The sequence below is a fragment of the Triturus cristatus genome, chromosome 6 (assembly GCF_964204655.1).
Source record: "Triturus cristatus chromosome 6, aTriCri1.1, whole genome shotgun sequence".
Lineage (NCBI taxonomy): Eukaryota > Metazoa > Chordata > Amphibia > Caudata > Salamandridae > Triturus > Triturus cristatus.
This window is the reverse complement of record NC_140589.1, coordinates 496,489,067-496,508,524: the sequence shown is the minus strand read 5'-3', so window position 1 is coordinate 496,508,524 and position 19,458 is coordinate 496,489,067. Positions and strand designations below refer to the sequence as shown.

The following is a 19,458-nucleotide window of genomic DNA, read 5'->3' as shown; positions in this document are numbered from 1 at the left end:
AACTTACCTTCTCGTCGCGTCCCTCCTCCATTGTCTCTCTGCGTCTCCCCTGACTGGAACAGGAAGCACCCATGCTCCCCCAAGCCAATCACAATGCTGCAATGCAGTGTTGTGATTAGTCTGAGAACCATGGTCCAGCGCTCAGCCAAGGACTGGGAACTTGGGCATGTTCTCCACCCAGGCTGTAATGAAGCCTGGGTGAGAGAACATGCAAAGTGCGTATTACTTTTTGGTCGGCCCAAGGTGCTGGCCAAACATTCATGCGCACTTAGAGAGTGCCCACCCCTCCTCCCCCTTGTCTGAGAGCAGGGCAGCCCTGCCTTACAAAGCTGCAGCATCAGGAAAAAATAAAATGATAATAACAAATTATAATCATTTTACTTTTCCTTTATTTACACTGCTGAAAGCAGTGGGGCGATGCTCCTCTGCCTAGACGGAGGAGCCGCCACAGTCACACATCAATACCCACACCCTCTAAACCTTTGGAGAAAGCAGGCAGGCAAATATAGGCTTCTGGAGGGAAGGAGATACTTAGTTCCTATATCTGTATATATGAAGAGTGAAACAAACTCTTGGTGGTATCAGTGCAGACCCCTAGTGGGTGGCAAGGCACTTGGAAAGCACTCCTAAGGCCAAATATATGCCATTACAAGAAAAAAAGTTACAAAATAAGCAATCGAGATTGCAAAATTAGCTAGAACCTGCCATATAGATACACACCCTCTTCCCACAACTAGAAACAACAACATTCTCCAATAACTCCCTATACAATGTAAAATCAGAGACGGCACTTATAAAAGTGAAATGGAGGCACTATGAGCATGGAGAGAAGGCTCATTAGAATCTGATTGTTCACAATGACAAAGGGATTCACAGTTGGCTATATCTGTTAAATGCAGTGGAGACCTCCAGCTGCTACCCCACCCTTTGAATACTGCAGAAATGTTCTCCTCACAAACATAGTCATTTATATGATGCACAATCCCCTACCACTTCGTAGGTGGAAGAGCCTTTTTTTAATATCCTGACTTTACTAAATGGGTATCTCAAGCTAGATGAAATAATGCCAGTGATCTCAATAAATCCTACCTGCAAATCTCTAGAAGATGGATGTCCCATAAAATGAATAAAGTCAAAAAATCCCCACGCTGCATGAGCATTTACAGAAGCGGAGGAATCTAGAATGCTGAGAACCATATCTAATAGGTGTGGCACCTACTGCCCTATCTCTTTGATCAATGTTGAAATGAGGGTACTGACAAAGGTTTGCATCAAATGATTGTATAACTGTTTTCAATCTCTAATGTATGAATCACAGGTGGGTTTTGTCCTATACGTTCTACCAGAATCGCATTGAGAACCTTGGCACACATTTAGGGTCCAGGAGGATGTTTTGGCTGTCTCGTGTGATGTAGAGATTTAGCATTTAACTTCATCAACTGGGCAACCTCCTCTGCATATTAGGTGAAATAAGTCTTGATCAGGACCTCATCTCTAAAGTATGAAGGCTATTTAATTTCAATACAGCAGAGAGTCCCTGTAGAGGTCCTCTTATCCAAGATCACCATTGATATTATGATATCTAAGGAGGACTATACCAAGACTGAAATTGCTCAAGCTGCACGTATTTCAGCTAGTGGCCTCCAACTGTCTCACATTGACTCATTCTATCTAGCCATCAAAAATGTTTAAAATGTGCTTGTGTCCTTATGCAAACCAAATTGACACCATAATGGGTAAAGCTTAAGAGGCAATTGATGTCAGCATGTGAGAGATAATCCACAATATACCGATTTAAGATGATGCAGCTGAGTCTGGGTCACCCCATAACTAGGACTATGTTAACATCATGGACGTTTTCACATAAACTATTCAGCATAGACAATTTCCTCCATAAATCTGCCCCCATATGCCGTAATGCCAGCATTCTAATAGGGGACTCCACCTTTTATTTGGACCAATGGGCGTCTAGAGGAATCTCGAAGTTGGACCAATAGTAGAATACTGTTGTCCTCATATCTTTCCAGACTCTATGTACAGAATATGGCCTGATTAACAGGCACAAATGGCAATATCGATAACTGTCACATTGTTTGAAACGTAAATTGAGGCCTTCTCCTGCCAAAATACATAACCCCCTCATAGTAAACTATCTGAAACCTGAGCCAATTATAAGGGTGCAGTTTCAGCATGTATGGTGTATTTATCAATGGCCTTTTCACTAAACTTGTGTCAGTGACTTCTATACAATTTTGAAGCATACAAAATAGTGATAGATTGAATGCTTGAATTAATCTCAACCACCTGTAATTACTTGGGCAGCATCCAAGTACATTGTTATTTAGCACACCATGAAAGGTCAATTTGGTCCCAGCCAAATGCAAATCAGTCTTGACCCTGCTCCAATAGAGACAGGCCAGCCTGAGCTGTCAAGCCAGGTTCTCCCTGAACCATAACAGTATCAACCCAAGATCAGCACTGTCCTGATTGGTTTCGTATGCACATTGGGCCTGGGACTCACATCTGGGCATACCGTAGCACTGAGGACATCCCACTGAAATATTTTAAATAGTAAGGGACGGAATGCTTGAATTAATCTAAGCTACTGATAATTATTCGGTCCACATCCCAATCCATCGTTATTTTGCACACCATGTCACCTCAGTTTGGACCCTGCCATATGTAAATCAATCTTAACCCTGCTCCAATAGCAATAGTCCAGCCCAAAATGCCAGGCCAGGTCCTCTTTGAACTGGGCCCAAGCCACCCAAGAATGGTTTCTCCCTGACTGGGGCTCATCAGTCAGGTGCAGCTTGGTACCAGTGGCACAGTGAGCACAGGACCCATGACTGAACATACCTGTCACACCTAGAGCACCACACTGAAGTATACATAAAGTGATGGATGGAATGCTTAAAATATTCTCAGCCATTGCTAATTACTCAGGCCACAACCCGGTCGATCACTATTTTGCACACAATGGCACCTCAGTTTGAACCAAGTCACATGCAAATCAGTATTGACCCTGCTCCAATTGGAACGCTGTAGCCCAAGTCGCCAGACCAGGTCCTTCGTAAATGAAAAAACAAGCAACCCAACCAATAAGCAACTCGACTGGTTTCACCCTGATTGGGACCAAGCTAAAAAGAGCAATAGGTTGAAATGCTACCTGATTGAGTAGCAGTAGTTAGTCTTATTGCAAGCATTCCTCCCAATCACCTTCTGAGTGTTTGATCTAACACCCTAAGTGGCCATGGGTATACCCAGAAATGGGTCATGTGCTCACTGTGCTAATGGATCCAAACTACACCCGACTGAAGAGCCCCAATCAGGGTGAAACAGGCCTTGTGTTGCTTGAATTCCACTTCAGAGAGCGCCTGGCCTGGAAAAAAAGTAATATTAAATGTGTCTAATAGGTGGAGTCCGGTTTGGCAAGGTTTGGAGAGAGCACAAGCACTTTAGAAATTGTTAGCATGGGTAAAGCGCACAGAGTCCTAATACTAAGTAAAATGGTCTCAGCTACAGAATGCAATGTGTTTTATCATTGCATATATGTGTAGTTATTGCCGACTCATATGCTGTTTGTAAGTAGAGGACAGTTTTCCTTCCTAAACAAAGCTTCAGCTTATAACATGCAATTTTGTACACTCATGGGCATGGAGAAATGGCAAACTATACTACCTAGAAAAGAAAGATGGACCTTGTTGACCAATTGGTGGGATGATTGTTGTCTATGGTGATTATGAGGAATTTTACAATTAATTTGATTTATGAAGATTTTCTATATTCTCCAATGAGAACACCTGGCTAGCCAGAAAGAGAATGAAGCAGGTTTTCATAACAATATATTGAATGATTTATGTGTATTTAGAACAATTAGACAGAACAAAATATGTTGCCCAATGGCTAGCTAAGAATATTTCTCGGCACATGGATAACACAGGTCAAGAAAGGTGCCCAGTGGCACCCACCAATATTGGGTACATACTGTGCTACTTCTGGCTAGTCCCTAAAAATAATTGGATGGAATGTCATGGAAGGGGAACGAAGCTGCTTGTACTTATGCCAAACGTCACTACAGACAATTACCTCATGCTGAGGAGGGCACATCCTTATCATTTTTACCCCAAGGGTATCCTGCACGTACCTTTCTCCTATTCTTGTAGAGGCATGCAACAATGCACCCTCTCAGGAGTGGATTAAAAAAGATGTGTTCACCTGGGAAAAGAAATCCAATGCCAGGCAATTTTTGCTGTGACAATGAAAGCAAAGTCCTGTCACCTCTCAATATTATAGGAAAAATCAGGATCAGGACCAGTGCTTAATTTGTGGCAGTGCTTGTAGGTGGGATCCAACCGCATTCATTTTTGGTGATTGACACTTATATTTCACCAACAGACTTTGATACAGAGCAAAAGGCAGAAAAACACAAAAAGGGAAAAAAGGGAGGTAGCGAAAAACAGTAAAACTATGACAAAGGGTGAAGGCAGGGATGAAAAAGAACTTGCACGAGTGAGGTAAAGAGGCAGGGAGTGTCTGGTGGTGGCTTAAAGAGCCATGAGGTAGAATATACACAATGCAGCTTTGGTATTTGACACTGTGACCTGACAATGCAGCTTTGGTATTTGACACTGTGACCTTCAATAGCACCCGTTGCAAGCTTCTGAGCAAAACCTTGGGCCCCAGCACTTCTTCTTTTACAATTTAAGCACAGCCAAGCACCCATGCATAACTAATATGTGGCCAGTGTTTCTGCCTAAACCTGATGGCCTCGTCAAATTCAATGATATCATTCAATACGGCGCCAAACACCAACATGCACATCCATCCATCCATCCATCCATCCATCCATTCATTTATCCATCCATCCATCCATCCATCCATCCATCCATCCATCCATCCATCCATCCATCCATCCATCCATCCATCCATCCATCCATCCATCCATCCATCCATCCATCTATCTCTTTCCCTCCCATCCTGGAAATCTTTTATCCTAACACTCACAAGATAAGATTGCAGGCGGGAGTATGTGCTGTTGCCACCCTATCTTGCCATTACATTGAATTGCATTACTGATAAATCTTCTTTGACAGTAACTTCCTGAAAAGAAAAGCATTGCAGAAATGTTCAGTTCGGTAATGAAAACGCCGATTTGTTTATGAAATGCTTTGCCGAAAAGTACATCTGTTTAGTTACACATCCCGGAATTGCTAATAGATATCTGCTGATAATGCTTTTAATCTAAAAGTGCACTTCCCCATCCATTACATCGTTGTACGCATTAGTACCATTTCGTTTTTCATGTTAACGCCACGATTGCTAAATACATCTCTCGCTGCATAGAAACCTACTTAGTGGCGATGTGTTGTAGGATTCTTAAGTTGCCAAAGGAGGCGTTCTTGTGGTGCTCTTTATAATTGTTTGTGGTTTTGAGCCTTTTAAAATGCAGCAGTTTAGCACCTTCTCTCTTGAAAGATCATTACAAGTCAGTATGGCATCTCTCGATACATAGCATGAAATGACTTCCACCCACAAAGCATACTGAGAATGACATTTGTTCGAACTAACAGCAGTCCACAAACCATGGGAAGTTTCATTTGTGTGTGTTCATTTTAACTATTTATTTTTTAACCTACAGCTGTGAATTAGACCTAGCTCTGACTTAATTGGTGTTTCCCAACCTATAATGATGTATATTCACTTTTGCTACTCTATTACATTCCAATGTCTCTCATATCCAAGGTCTGAAAAGTCTGCATCTGAAAAAGCAAGATTTCGATCTTGTCAGACTTTGTGAATGTGCTTTTTCGGTATGTAGGTCCCTCAATACCTGAAGGAGTTTGATAAATGTATTTAGGGGTGTGCAAGTGACTTTATTTCCCCTGCAAGACTGGGCACAGCCAGATAAATGTATCCAGTGCAAAAATGTCAAATGTTGTCAGACGTGACATTTTATACAGCCAAAAGTCCTGTGGTAAATCTAGCTACATCAGCCTTTTTAGGTTTTGCCTGAGCACTGTCAGCAAACTTTTTTGTAAACAGAAAAAGGATTAAAACGGTCTTAGAGCCCACCCATTTTTTAACAGTGCTTACCATTTTTGGCTTCAACATCACTCTTGTTTCCTTGCTTCTTATTAGTCAGCATTTCCTGCTCGCCTCCTGCTTCCTCCAGGCGCTTCCAATGTTTGCCCCTGCCATGGAGCATCAAAGAAGTACCGCTTCCTATATGTGGCCAGTGTCCTTCCACTGGCTGCATGCTCTTGCAGGTACTTGTTTTTTACTTTTTTACATGCACTGTCTGAGAGTGCATGTGTCTGCCTTCCGTCCTCCCATTTTCCTCCTGCCCCAGCCTATTTTTTCTGTCCCTCCCTCGTGTTTCATGCCCCTCCTCCTGCTGTCCATTGTGTTTCTGCTTTCTCCCTCTTCCCCACACATCCCTTGTTTAGTGTGACCCCGCCCTCCTTGCACTGTCTATGTTGCTCTTTACTTCCTGCATCTCCCTCATGTTGCTTTCACTCCCCCGTCCTTCCCCCACTGTCTATTCTGTTGCTGCTCCTCCCTCCATCCCCACACCTCCTCATGTTGCTTGCCCTTCACCCAGTTTTGTAGACATATTGCACAGTAGCGTGGGCTGCTGTGCAACATGACTTGAATAAAAAAAACACCATGACATGGTCCACACTGGCTGCATCATAGCACTTTTTTCTTTACTGTAAACAATGTTGCACAGCAGCCCAGGCTATGAGAATTAACTTAGTGGCAAGGTGTATTTATGCTACACTCAAACACTAATAAAGTGAAAGCCCTACACAAGAAAAATCTCAAACCTATTTACAACAATAATATATATTTTAATAAATAAAAGGACACTAAAGCAACTCAAATTGAATAAGTAGAACAGGAGCAATGAATTGCTAAAGTTTTAAGTAAAAGTAGCACCAAGAAGCACAACAGGCCAATTGTGGTTGTCTGGTCCTGCTGGAACGGTTCACAGTCAAAAGTTCAAGAGTATTCCGATGGACCACAGGTCAGATCCAGGGACCAGGTTTGTTCAGGTGAAAAGAGTACCTTCTAACTTAGTCCAGTTATTCAAGTCAGAAGCACGCAGAGAAGGCCTTCGGTGGTCAGGCTGCAAACTGGATCTGGAGAGGGGCACGTCAACTGCAGGTGGCTGAAGTCTAAGGCCTTGATTGAAACTTTGCATTGGTGGCCCAGTTGTTGCCGTCATGAAGAGCTGGTCAACGGTTGGAAAGTCTTGTTGGTGGGAAACAAGCGGAGGCTGTTGTTGACGCAAAGAGCTCTGGGCTGTGAAGCCTGGGGGTCTGTATCCTGGAAGGTTAAGTCGGCAGTCAGATACAGGTCTCAAATTTGCCTCTGTGAAGTTTGCTCGTATTTGCAAGTTTGCCTGGGACAGTTCTCATTGACCTGAACAGCCCAGAACCTTCAATTTTCTCTGGAGTCCTGTTCACATGGATTTAGAGTTGAGGGTTGGAGGAGTACACACTAGCGCCAGCGCCAGCCAAGGGTCTAGGAATCATGGCTGGACTCATGGACCCATGTTGTTAGGACTAACTCCAGTAGATGAGAGCAGCAGGGATCAGGTATATCCAGTTGGTACTGCTCAGATGGGGAATTTCAGAAAAAGGCCTCTGTAAACTTGCTGTGTCCGTGTAGCTCAAACAGGAGGTCAGCCAACTGCCCATTAGAGACACTTCTGGGGTCCTGCGTTCAAGGCAAGCAGGTCTAGTCTTACTTAAGGCACTCCTTATTCTGAGTCTCCACAGGTCCAAGACTATTATGATGAGAGGCTCTGAGGGTGCCACTTTTATGCCCGGTGACAGCCTGTGTGTAGAGGTTATCCCCTTCATAGAACCCTACAATCGTTCTGGTCAGTTCTATCATTTTTCCAGGTTTTGGCTCCAGTCTATCTAGAGAAACAGATGCCAGGCAGGCCCATGTGTGAGCTGCATTTGCCAGTGACAGGGTTGGCATCTTCAGAAGTCAGGAAACGGCTGGCTACAGCTCTCAGCCTACAGTTTGCAGGTAAGGAGGAAGGCCTGAGCATAAACCCCTGGCCATCTGGCTCAGGAGAGAAACACCCTTTCCCAAACCCAAAGCACTTTTGTCCCCTGTCTGGAAGGAATACACATCACCCCACAGGGGAGTTATGAACAGTCACGTGACCCTGGACACTGGCAGACAGGCACATTTGGTTTAGATAGAAACATGCCAACTTTCTAAAAAAACTGGCTTTACTATTAAAGAAGACTGTGAATCACAGTTTAAATGGGTGGAAGAAGTATTTCTCTACCTGCTCCCAAACTGGTCATCACTTATTAAGTGTAGTAAGGTAACCCAGTTTTAGTTGATGGGAGAGCTAGCCTGGCTTCAATGAAAAATGACCTTGGGGAGTGGTAACAGCCAGGCCATGTAAAATGTAAGTACACATGCCCTACTTTCTAAATACCATGCATCCTGCTCCATGCGCATATCTTAGGGGTGACTTATAAATATTAAAAAGGAAGGCTTAGGCCTGGCACAAGGTTTATTTTGACTGGTTGAAATGGTAGCTTTAAACGGCACTGCAGGCTACAGGGGCAGGCCTGAGGCATGTTTTACAGTGCTATTTTAGTAGGTGGTACAATGAGTTCTGTTTCCCACTTGCAGCATTTAATTTACAGGCCCTTGGTACATGTAGTACCAGTTACTAGGGACTTATACATAAATTAAATGTGCCAGTTATGTGTAAAACTATTATACCATGTGTACAAACATGTTTAGCAAAAGACAGGGTAGTGAAGGGACACAAAAGATGGTCAATTCCAAAAAGAAAATAGCTATTTTTAATACGAAGTTCTGACATAAATATGTAATGCAATGATAATGGGCAGGGAGGCACCTTATTTTATTTGATTGAGCGAAGTATTGCTTCAACTATAAATCAGTGGATTTGTATTAATACTGGAACTGTTCATGATGCAAGTAAAAATGAAATCAATTCCGGTTAGATACGAGCAATTAGGGGATATTTTTCGATTACTTGTGCAGCCAAATCTAGAAACTTAAGAGCAATTGTAGTGCAAGCTTGGCCATAGCGTTGTGCGCTGCGAGACAATAATGAGGTGCAATTTAGTGCACATTTCGATCAATTTACGCCCATTCATGCATCTGTTATATTACGTTTTAGTCGCTTAACCCTGGGACAGGATATAATTCATGTCTCCACATATCTGTGAGCATTTCAGCACACCATGCCACAAATGCCTCAAAATATTTCCCTGTAATCACTTTGGGGCATATTATCAAGACAGCCGATAAAATGATCGCCGCTTTAGCGGCAGAAAACTGCCGCTAAAACGGCGATAATGGACTTGATAATATGCGCTATGGAATTCCAATTGAAGCTCAGGTTAGATGTTCTTCACATCTGACATGGGCTTCAATTGGAATTCCATAGAGCATATTATCAAGCCCATTATCGCCGTTTTAGTGGCAGTTTTCTGCCGCTAAAGCAGCGATAATTGTATTGCCTGTCTTGATGATATGCCCCTTTCTCTTTTACTCTTGGAAAGCAGTTTCCTATCGTTTCCCATGCCTGTCTGAGAGTTTCACAGATTTTAAATGACCCACCCCACTCTCATAATCAGTTTAATATTAATAGATATACAAATTTCTCTCAAACTTAAAACATATGAGTAGTTGCTGCAGTGTAGAACTTAGACTTGAGATCCCATATAAGAATAACTTCTTAAAATCTTGTAATTCAGGTCCTATTGACATAATAGCTGTGGTTAAGTTACTTGACCAGATACCATGTGATCAACATGCCAGTTTGTAGGAAAATATCCGACCACCCTCAAAGATTTACTCTCATCACGTAGTAGGACACACTAGAAATGTAAACAAAGAGAGTTACTCCTCACCTCCCTTCGGAGAATGCAGTGCACCATGACAATAACAAAGCCTTGTAATGAATCGAACACTGCAAAGAGTATCTGAAAAAGTATTGATCTTTTATCGGTCATTGCAAGGACTGCAGACATCCAGGTCAGAGCCAGGAGGGGCAAAACAACACAGGAGCTCCAGAGGGATGCCCTGATCAAAAACAAGAAACACACATTACTTAAAGACAGTGGCATTAGTGGACAGGCTTTATCTAATGCATACATGACGATTTGTAATGTAACTTAACATTTAAACTGGCAAGCATATTTAAGATTTATTAAAAATACGGAGGATTCGGCTTAAATTGTAAATCCTTTGGAAAATAAATCACTATGAGGTTAACACTGCTATTTTAATAATAATATTTAAGTACTATTACATGCTCTAACTATGCGCAGCTACAGGTTTCCACAAAGTATGTACATCCCACATGCACGGTACAAGAATTGTAACAAGAAGATGTAAATGATTTAGACTAACATGGCATTACTGGCGGTGGTGGCTGACAAAGCTGTTGTTGAAACTACTCCACACTTGGCACATTTGAGCGTCAAACCGCTATGAGGCTCACTCATCTGACTGCAAACAAACAGAACACCCACAAAAAGAACAAAATGTTGAAATCTCACCAAAGAATTTGCCGCTATCACACTGTCATTGACATTTAAAGAAGATCCCATGCATTAAGTTGTGCTTATTTAGAATAGATGCACCATTTTGACTCACAATATAGAACTGTGTTTTTCAATAATTTTAGTTTTTTTTTTTTTTAAATATTGACAAATAATGCTAGTGCCATCTGATCATGCATTGGGTATATGCTTCCCAGTGATAATGTGAGAGGGTTGTTTTTCTACAAATCACAGCACTTCAATACATTAAGCGAAACAAAAGCATGTACTAGTGTAGACATCTAGTGAGAACCCTCTATTCAGACCATTCCTAGGAGCCTAAATGCCCACAGACTCGCCCAAGGATGTTTATTCAGTTGAATATTTTAATAGAAACCTTAACGAGTAAATTATCATGTAAATGTGGCACGAATTATACTAATTAATTATTTTGTGGTTAGAAGACAATATACTTAAAATAGATATAGCATGCTTTCTAAATCCACATTTATTCTAGGTCTAGAAATCGGTGGTCTGAGTAGAGGGTTTACAATGCATGGACTTTGATGAAATATTATGTGGGGTTAGAAAATGGAGGCCTGCTATTCCCTTACAATTCAATAAAGCACACAAGCAATACATTTTAGATATTTAATACAAACACTGCCGTGCAACCATTGTAACAATTCATTTTTGTTCATTGTATGACGTTTTAACTCATTTACTGCTAACTGCAAAGCCAATGAAAGTTGGCGGAAGCAACACTGCTGCACACAATCCACGCAGGTGCAGGACAATAGCTGTCCGCCACTGTGGGATCAAGCCCCACGTACCTGCAGGGCTCATCCTCTGGATTTGTAAAGATTTAGAAATAGGCGATATTACAACTGCCCATGGGGCACACAGAGCTATTGTAGAGCTGTGTCCACACAGGGTGCCACCCACATGTGGCTGCTGGACAGACAATGACAAAGCTTGCGCTGCTTCTCAAGCACTGTCACTTGCACCAGACTCTGCTGGCGCACGTGAGAGATGACTGGTTGGGGAACCACACTGGCATCATATCTCTTTGTAGGCAAATGCATTTTGTCAATTTGAAATCTGCACAGATGATTAGTGACATTTCCCAATGTACACTCTTTTGAGGATCACTGTTTTGGTGAGAACACAAGAACATCATTTAACCCAGCATTTCTATTCTCTCCTAATTATGTTTGATTAAGGATCCTGGCACAGGAAGACAGTGTTTAGTTTGCCCAGCATTAAAATCTGCGGTCAAGTGGAGAGTTTAGGATTAGAACCTGAGCCTCCATATTCCACAATTTACATCTAGCCACTAAGCCAGTTCCATCAGTCCTATCCCAGTCGCAGATAAGGCAGCTCTGCTGTCTAACAGTCCATGGTGTGACTCTGTGTGCCAATCTGTGACACCTCTTTTTAGAGTACCCTTTGCCTGGAGAGGTGTGTTCTGTAGCTTCCTCTAATTACGTAAATCAATTTTAAGAATATCCATAAAAACATAACGTTTCCAATTTGTTTTACATCTCCTTCGGTAGAAAAAAAATCTTTAGAAGGAACAATTTATAATTGTAAATGCTCATTAATGACATAATAAGAAATCGAAAACAGCATGTAGTGCAATCTCATCTAATAATATTGAATTATGTATGTAGTTGTATCTTTCCTGTTATTGATCTTTCATATAATAGTGCATACCTTCTTTAATTGACTAAAAATGTGCGTGCAGCGGGGCATGTTCTACTCTATAAGTATCTAAATGTATGTAACAAACCTCTCAACACCATTATAATCATTTTGTTTACACCACACGTATGCTATTGTTTGGTGACTGTAGTTGATGTTTCATCATGCCCTAAAATCTTCCTTACATATTACAAGGGTCTTATTCATGCACCTATTACATCTTCCTAACCCTGACTCCTCTACATGTCACCATTTTTAATTGCACTAAGGAAGCCTTTATTAAATCCGCAATCAATATTGACGTTTTCATTATCTGGAAAGCTTTTATTAAGTAATTAATCATTAATATTTGAAAAGTAAAATCGAAATGAATACTTTCATAAAAGTTGCTTTGGTATTTGCGGCGAGTCTTATCAGTCATCTCCTGAACATTAATAAATTATCTTATGCGACCCAGTCTGCAATTTTGTTAATCCTTACTCGGTGCAATGGTCAACAAGAGAACCCAGTGTGTTCAGTGATAATAGGAACATCGCTATAACGGAAGAAAATGCAATTAAAAAGTAAAAGACTGCTATTGAAAATAATAAAACTCTGTACATGGAGTTGTTGTGCCATTTAATTAATATATTAGACAGATGCCTGCGTATGATTGAAAAAAAAATCAATGTTTAGTTGTTTATTAATTTGGTGGGGCCTTACATTGGATTTTCAGGTTAAAAATGATTCAACTGCTTCTGCACTCATTCTTCTTTAACAGCGCGTTTTTATTGACATAGTCTCTTCCATGCGCCTTTCTGGCTCAAACAGGACCGCACTTGACACAACATTCGTGAACAATGCTGAAGCCACACACAATGCCGACGAAAGGTTACAAAATATCCTAAGGAGTTAAATCTATGCAATGAGATGAAACCTCATTGAACCAACCTGACTGTGGGCAGGGTATAATAGACCTTGTTTCTAAGATACTGATTGCAGACAAAAATATCAGTAAATACATCAAGGGAAAAATGCACATCACTAAATGGTCCAATACCTTTGAGCTGAATTTGTCTATTGCCCACCATCAGTAAGCTTCGGGGAAGACTACCTTTTAGGGACTATTTAAGTCTTGGAATTAATGAGTGCAATAATTTTCTTTTAACTAATAAACTTTGACTAATGGAGCTATCATCTTTAGAAAAGGGCGATTCAATAATGCATAACTATGAGGAAGTGCCATGGGTCACCCATGCATACTGAGGTTATTTTCACCAGTGCAGGGCGGTCATGCTGCTTGATGCATTACTCCTGCATTCTACAGCATCCATAGAATATCTTTGTTAACTGCACTATTGAAGTTGGATCAAGAGCAGATATTTATTGGGAACAAGTAAAGACCACACATGTCTTCATGGACTCAAATGAGGATCGAACCCTGCAGGTTCATAAATCCTATTTTGAACTACGAAATCAGCTAAAGACTTCATATGTGCCTGAATCACATGTGGCTTAATTAGCATGACATGTTTTGATTGAAAGGAGTCAGGCAAAGTATACTCTCTGTTAATGGACAACAATATATATTTTTTCAAATGTTTTTAGTGGTCTCTGGTTGATTTAATATACTTTTCCCGCATACTATGGCAGAGATGTTCCATAATACTAGAAACATCTTTTCGCATCACAGCACTCTTTTTCCCCTCTGTGTTGCCACCTCACCTCTGCTGTGAAAGGGGAATGTGATGCATTAGCCAATTTTCTAAGCTTCGGAAATGTGGATTTCTACACATTTCTGATCAATAAAATCGCCTTACGGTTGGTTAATAAAGCAAATCCTGCTATGACAATAGTGCACCTTGGACGCTCTGCTCTCTGGAGACGGTAGCACAAGCATTTGAGAGAGACTTGGACAAGTGGTTTAATAAAATAGGACACAGTTCAAGATCGATCATGTAAGTTGTTTCTGCCTATGGGACAGATAGACCATGCTGGTACTTACAGCTGCCTTTACAGAGGTTATGACTACATGGCTAAATATACTGTCATAAATAAACCCACTGTATAGCCCTGAACAAATGTATGTCACCACCTCTTTTACAACTTCAGTGTCCGCCACTGTCTCATCACTTTTTTCACAACCACCTTTACAGCGCAAGCCTGACACCATCACCATGTTATAGCATTGACCTCATTACTGCCTCCTAACCTTGTCCGTAACACTAACTCATGCCTTTATCATTACTCTTGCCATAGCCACTAATGTTAACCATGACCAATAAACAGGTATAAGATTCTTTTATAACACACATTTGCCACATGTGATTTTCCCTACCTAACCCATTGTTTCATGGTCCTTCAGCGTTGGCTAAACTGTGTTTCACCACCTTATAGTTTCTTGTAAACTATTTCTACGCTATCATTGGAAGTCAATGGTCACCAGCCGCGGTCGGTAGTAGGAGTAACTGCAGGGCGGTGACGTGGGGAGAGGGAGGGGCAGGTGGGGGGTAGTAAACTATGGATTACGGAGGTTTACAGGTAAGTTAACATATAAATTAATAAAATGAATTTCGTGGCGTGCACTGCGTCGCATTTGGGGATGCAGTGCACGCAACGAAATTCATTTTATTAATTTATATGTTAACTTACCTGTAAACCTCCGTAATCCATAGTTTACTACCTCCCTCCCCACGTCACCGCCCTGCAGTTACTCCTACTACCGACCGCGGCTGCTGGTCACTAAATAGTGACATATGTCAATGAGCTAGAAACAAACCTCACAACATGCTCTTTGCAGTGCTAGCGTACTTCAACAAATCTGGGGATGCCCATAATTTTCAAAATTGAATAAAGTGTTTTTGAGGTTTTACATTTTTATCCATTGCCCTGATCTAGATATCCAGGGTGAGGTCACAGAACTAAATGGAGTGCCTCTCTGAGACACGCCTACAGAACTATAACATGTCGCAGCAAATCCATGGGAAGGTCACGTATGGTGTCAGTGAGTCTGGGTGGGACGGATGGAAACTGTGTTATCAGAACGGTTTTCCCCTCATACCTTGGAACCCAGCCCATATGTGTCATGGGGACAGTTTTGGGTTTCTATCGAACGGATGCCAAAAAAACGTGATTCCGTGCACGAATGTTATATAACAGCACATGTCTAAAGAGACTGCTAACCAGCAATATTAAACATAAGGCATGGATATTATCAGTTATGTTACAGCATTTGGCCATAGGCTGTGAGAGGTGGTGATGATTTTGGCTACTCCGTTTAATACTTTCCTTCTTCTCACTTTCTGCTTTACCTCCATGGCATCCTTTTTTGAGTCTCCATATCTAATTACAAGGACAGCGTGGATTTGGTGATGGCTACAGCGCCGGAAGCATGCGTTTTGTCTACAGTGTACTTCATGTTGAGCCTGCTCTGCATTGGTGGAGGCACCTGTCTATTGCTATCCCTGTTAAAATACCCCGTTTGCCTTCTCGTTTTAAGCTCTCTCCAACCTTCCCCTTTCTTCCATAGACAGGCACGTTTAACAAGCTGTTGTCTTCTCTTTAGAGGTTTTTATTTTTACAGCATATTAAAAGGTAACACAATAACTTTCTATGGATTTTCATACATCACACATTGACTTAACCCCGTTGGTTCTGAGGTTTGAAGTGAACATGGCATCATGAAATGGTATTTTATATTTTGAAAACAAACTCGTTTTGTTTAAGACAGTGACAGCTGTCACTGATATCAGAAAGAAGGTCATTCCGCACCCTGCGGCTGCGTTTGCCTCTCTTTCCTCAGGTTTCTAGAGTGACAATATCTGAAAATATTGATGGGTCTGAAGGTGACAAGCTGGGGGAAGATAAATGCGTCCATAGGTGCTCTGTGGATGCAAAGCACCATTTTTTGTAAGTTCTTTCAAAGCTGCAACAATTCTTTCAGTGGCGCTCTTCAGCGTGGCTGTCAGAAGAGATCTACAGCTGAGGCTCTTTAAACAATAAGCAACTGGGACATGGCAGCCGTGGCTAACGGGGATCTACTCCGGCATCTTCAAAGACAGGTATATTTCATGAGTCATTAGCCCTAGAAGCCATCCAAACCCACATGCTCTGGCCTAATTTAACTTTTTATAAGAGTCTGTGTGTATATTGAATATTTCACCAGTATTGACCTACTCTGGCTAGCTTTTTCTTTTTTTTTTTAGATGGACTTGTGTTTAAATTCATTCTAGAATTGCCAATTGTCATTTTTCGACTACACCGGACCATTTCAAAAATATTTGTGTGCACTTAAGTTTAACTTAGGTGCAAAACAAAATGCAATTTGCAGTTCTGCACTACACACCCTGTTTAACAGAATCATGATAATCATGGTAAGAGAAAAGTAAGAATTGCAAACAATATTTATGAAGAAGGAAAATCCGTCAAAGTAGAAGATTTTACACTAACGTTTGTTAATGGCTAGTTTTGGAAATATGGTTGTTCTCATTACAGTGCAGAAGGGGTACCCTTTGTACACACTTGTTTAATATTGCTTTGTAAATATAATGCACTTACGGGCTTATTATGATGCTGGGTGTACTTGCGTCTGCCCGACACTGTCTCAGAAATGAGACTGACCGACTGACGGTCTGCGGTCCCGACCGCCTGATTAGAATGCGACCAAACACTGTTCGGTCGCATTGCAACATTTCAATATAGGAGCATGTGTTATGACCATAAACGGGCCATAGTACATACTCCCATAGGGAAATGGGTGGTGGTGTAAATCCCTGCACCCCATGACAGGCACCTCAAAGTGCCTGCCACAACCTGCAGGGATTAACAGGGGGGTACCATAGGAGACTCCTCGACTCCCAACCGGAGGCCACGAAGGAATTGTGGCCCTGCTAGGGGCCCCCAAAAATGCTTTCTGACAGGGTGTCCATGTCAGAAAGGCCGGCATGGAAACCCTGCCTGAAATGGTGCATCATAATCCAGATGGCATAAACCACTGACCATTTGGATTGCGGGCCGGTTCCGACTGGCTGACGGGCTCTATGAGCCCATTGGAAGCCAGCTGGAATGAGCGGCCAGTTTTAAGTCCAACCGGCTGAATCAAAACCAGCCGGTCAGAATTGAAACCAACAATGTTGGTCGTAAGTCCTCCGACCTGAGGTCAGAGGCCTTACGACCAACATCATAATAGGCCCCTTAATAGTGATTCTTGACCCTGTTTTCAGGCAGGTCGCTCCCCCACGCCGCACAGCACCACCTGTGTGTCCATGCCCCTGAGCCCGCTGCTGCCCCTTGCCAGAAATTCAAGGCCCGCCTCCACCCACAGGCTACCACCTGCGCCTCATCCCTGGTGGCCAGTGGCAGGCCGTAAGCTCTCTGCGCTCGATCTGCCCCCTGTCCTCCATGCTGTAATTGTGCTTCTGCTCCTGTATTGGTATTAGTTGTATTCACCTTTTTTCCCTTTTTTTGCACTGTTGTACTGTTGTACCCCTCTTTTTGATTTCTGTACCCTCCGCCCGCTCTACCCTCCTGTTTTCCCGCCGCTGCGTCCCCTGCGTCCCCGCCCCCCTGCTCGTCCATTCGCCACCCCGCTCCCGCCTCCCAGCTGCTCCTCCCTCCCCTTATATGGCAGTCGCTACGCGGTGAGGAGAGTGATCCTTGACCCTATTTTCAGGCAGGTCGCTCCCCCACGCCGCACAGCACCACCTGTGTGTCCGTGCCCCTGAGTCCGCTGCTGCCGCTTGCCAGAAGTTTGAGGCTTGCCTCCACCCGCAGGCTACCACCTGCGCCTCATCCCTGGTGGCCAGTGGCAGGCCGTAAGCTCTCTGCCCTTGATCTGCCCCCTGTCCACCTTGCTGTAATTGTGCTTCTGCTCCTGTATTGGTATTAGTTGTATTCACCTTTTTTCCCTTTTTTTGCACTGTTGTACTGTTGTACCCCTCTTTTTGCTTCCTGTACCCTCTGCCCGCTCTACCCTCCCGTTTTCCCGCTGCTGTGTCCCCTGCAGCCCCGCCCCCCTGCTCGGCCATTCCCCGCCCCGCTCCCGTCTATCAGGTGCTCCTCCCTCCCACCTCCCCTTATATGGTGGCCGCTCTGCGGCCACGCACAGTGAGCGCACCTCTGGTGCGCCAAAGGTGCGCCTAAGGCAAGCCCATCTTCGCACGTCCGTGCCTGGACCGCGCCTAGCGCCAGACCCCCTGGCCCCGCAAACGCCACAACACCGGACGCCGCTACGATGCCAGCACCCTCTACGCACTCAACACCAGACGAGCGCACACCTGCTTCCTGGCCGCCCCGAAGCACACAAAAGGAGCCTTCTCCTGCCGGAGCTGCAGCTTCACAAGCCTCCGAGTTGCCAAACCACCAACCGGGACAGGACGCAACCACCTCAGATGCATACTACTGAACACCGGCTCGGCACGCAAACACGCCATCGAACTGGATAAACGCCTCCTTGGCACCCGACATCGCCATAGCCATCCCGGACGGCTACAAGATCACCCACAGGGACGGCACCAACAGAGTAGGAGGTGGAATTGCCATCAACCACAAGAAGACCCTCAGGGTCTCGACCAGCACCACCGAACACCTACACTTCCAGATCCACACTGATCCCAACACCACCCTCAGAGGAATTCTCGTCTACAGACCCTCCCACATCAACCCCCTGCTCACCGGGACCAACATAAACAACGACGACACCATCAAAATCATGAACACCATCCACTCCGGCTCTCCGTCAGACCCATGCCCACACCACATCTTCAACAAAGCTAGCGCCACCATCACACCCTGTCTCCGCAAGGCCATCAACATCTCCTTGGAGACCGCGACCTTCCCGGAGAGCTGGAAGCACGCCGAGATCAACGCCTTACTCAAGAAACACAAGGCTGACCTGAGGGACTTCAAGAACTTCTGGCCCATCTCCCTGCTCCCGTTGCCGGCGAAGGTCATCGAGAAAACCGTCAACAGACAGCTGACCCGCTACCTCGAGGAGAACAACATCCTGGACCCGTCCCAGTCCAGGTTCCGCAGCAACCACAGTACCCAAACTGCCCTCATCGCCGCCACCGATGACATCAGGGCCCTGCTGGACAATGGCAAAACCGCGGCCCTCATCCTCCTGGACCTATCAGCCGCCTTCAACGCTGTCTGCCACAGCACCCTACGCACACGCCTCCACAATGCAGGGATCTGAGGCAAGGCTCTGGAATGGACC

General features: G+C 43.6%; 1 protein-coding gene across 4 annotated transcripts in view; it reads right to left on the bottom strand.

Annotated features, from left to right (window-relative positions):
- The window catches only part of ADGRB3 (adhesion G protein-coupled receptor B3), a 1,641,523-nt gene that overhangs the window by 158,026 nt on the left and 1,464,039 nt on the right, over window positions 1-19,458 (bottom strand). For 3 of the 4 annotated variants that reach the window (XM_085610901.1, XM_085610902.1, XM_085610904.1), the window contains 2 exons: window positions 10,429-10,527; window positions 9,927-10,098 (listed from right to left, as the gene is read on the bottom strand). In XM_085610901.1, the coding sequence (XP_085467027.1) occupies window positions 9,927-10,098; window positions 10,429-10,527 (271 nt within the window). The remainder of the gene's footprint in view (window positions 1-9,926; window positions 10,099-10,428; window positions 10,528-19,458) is intronic. The other variant, XM_085610903.1, reaches the window with a different exon arrangement.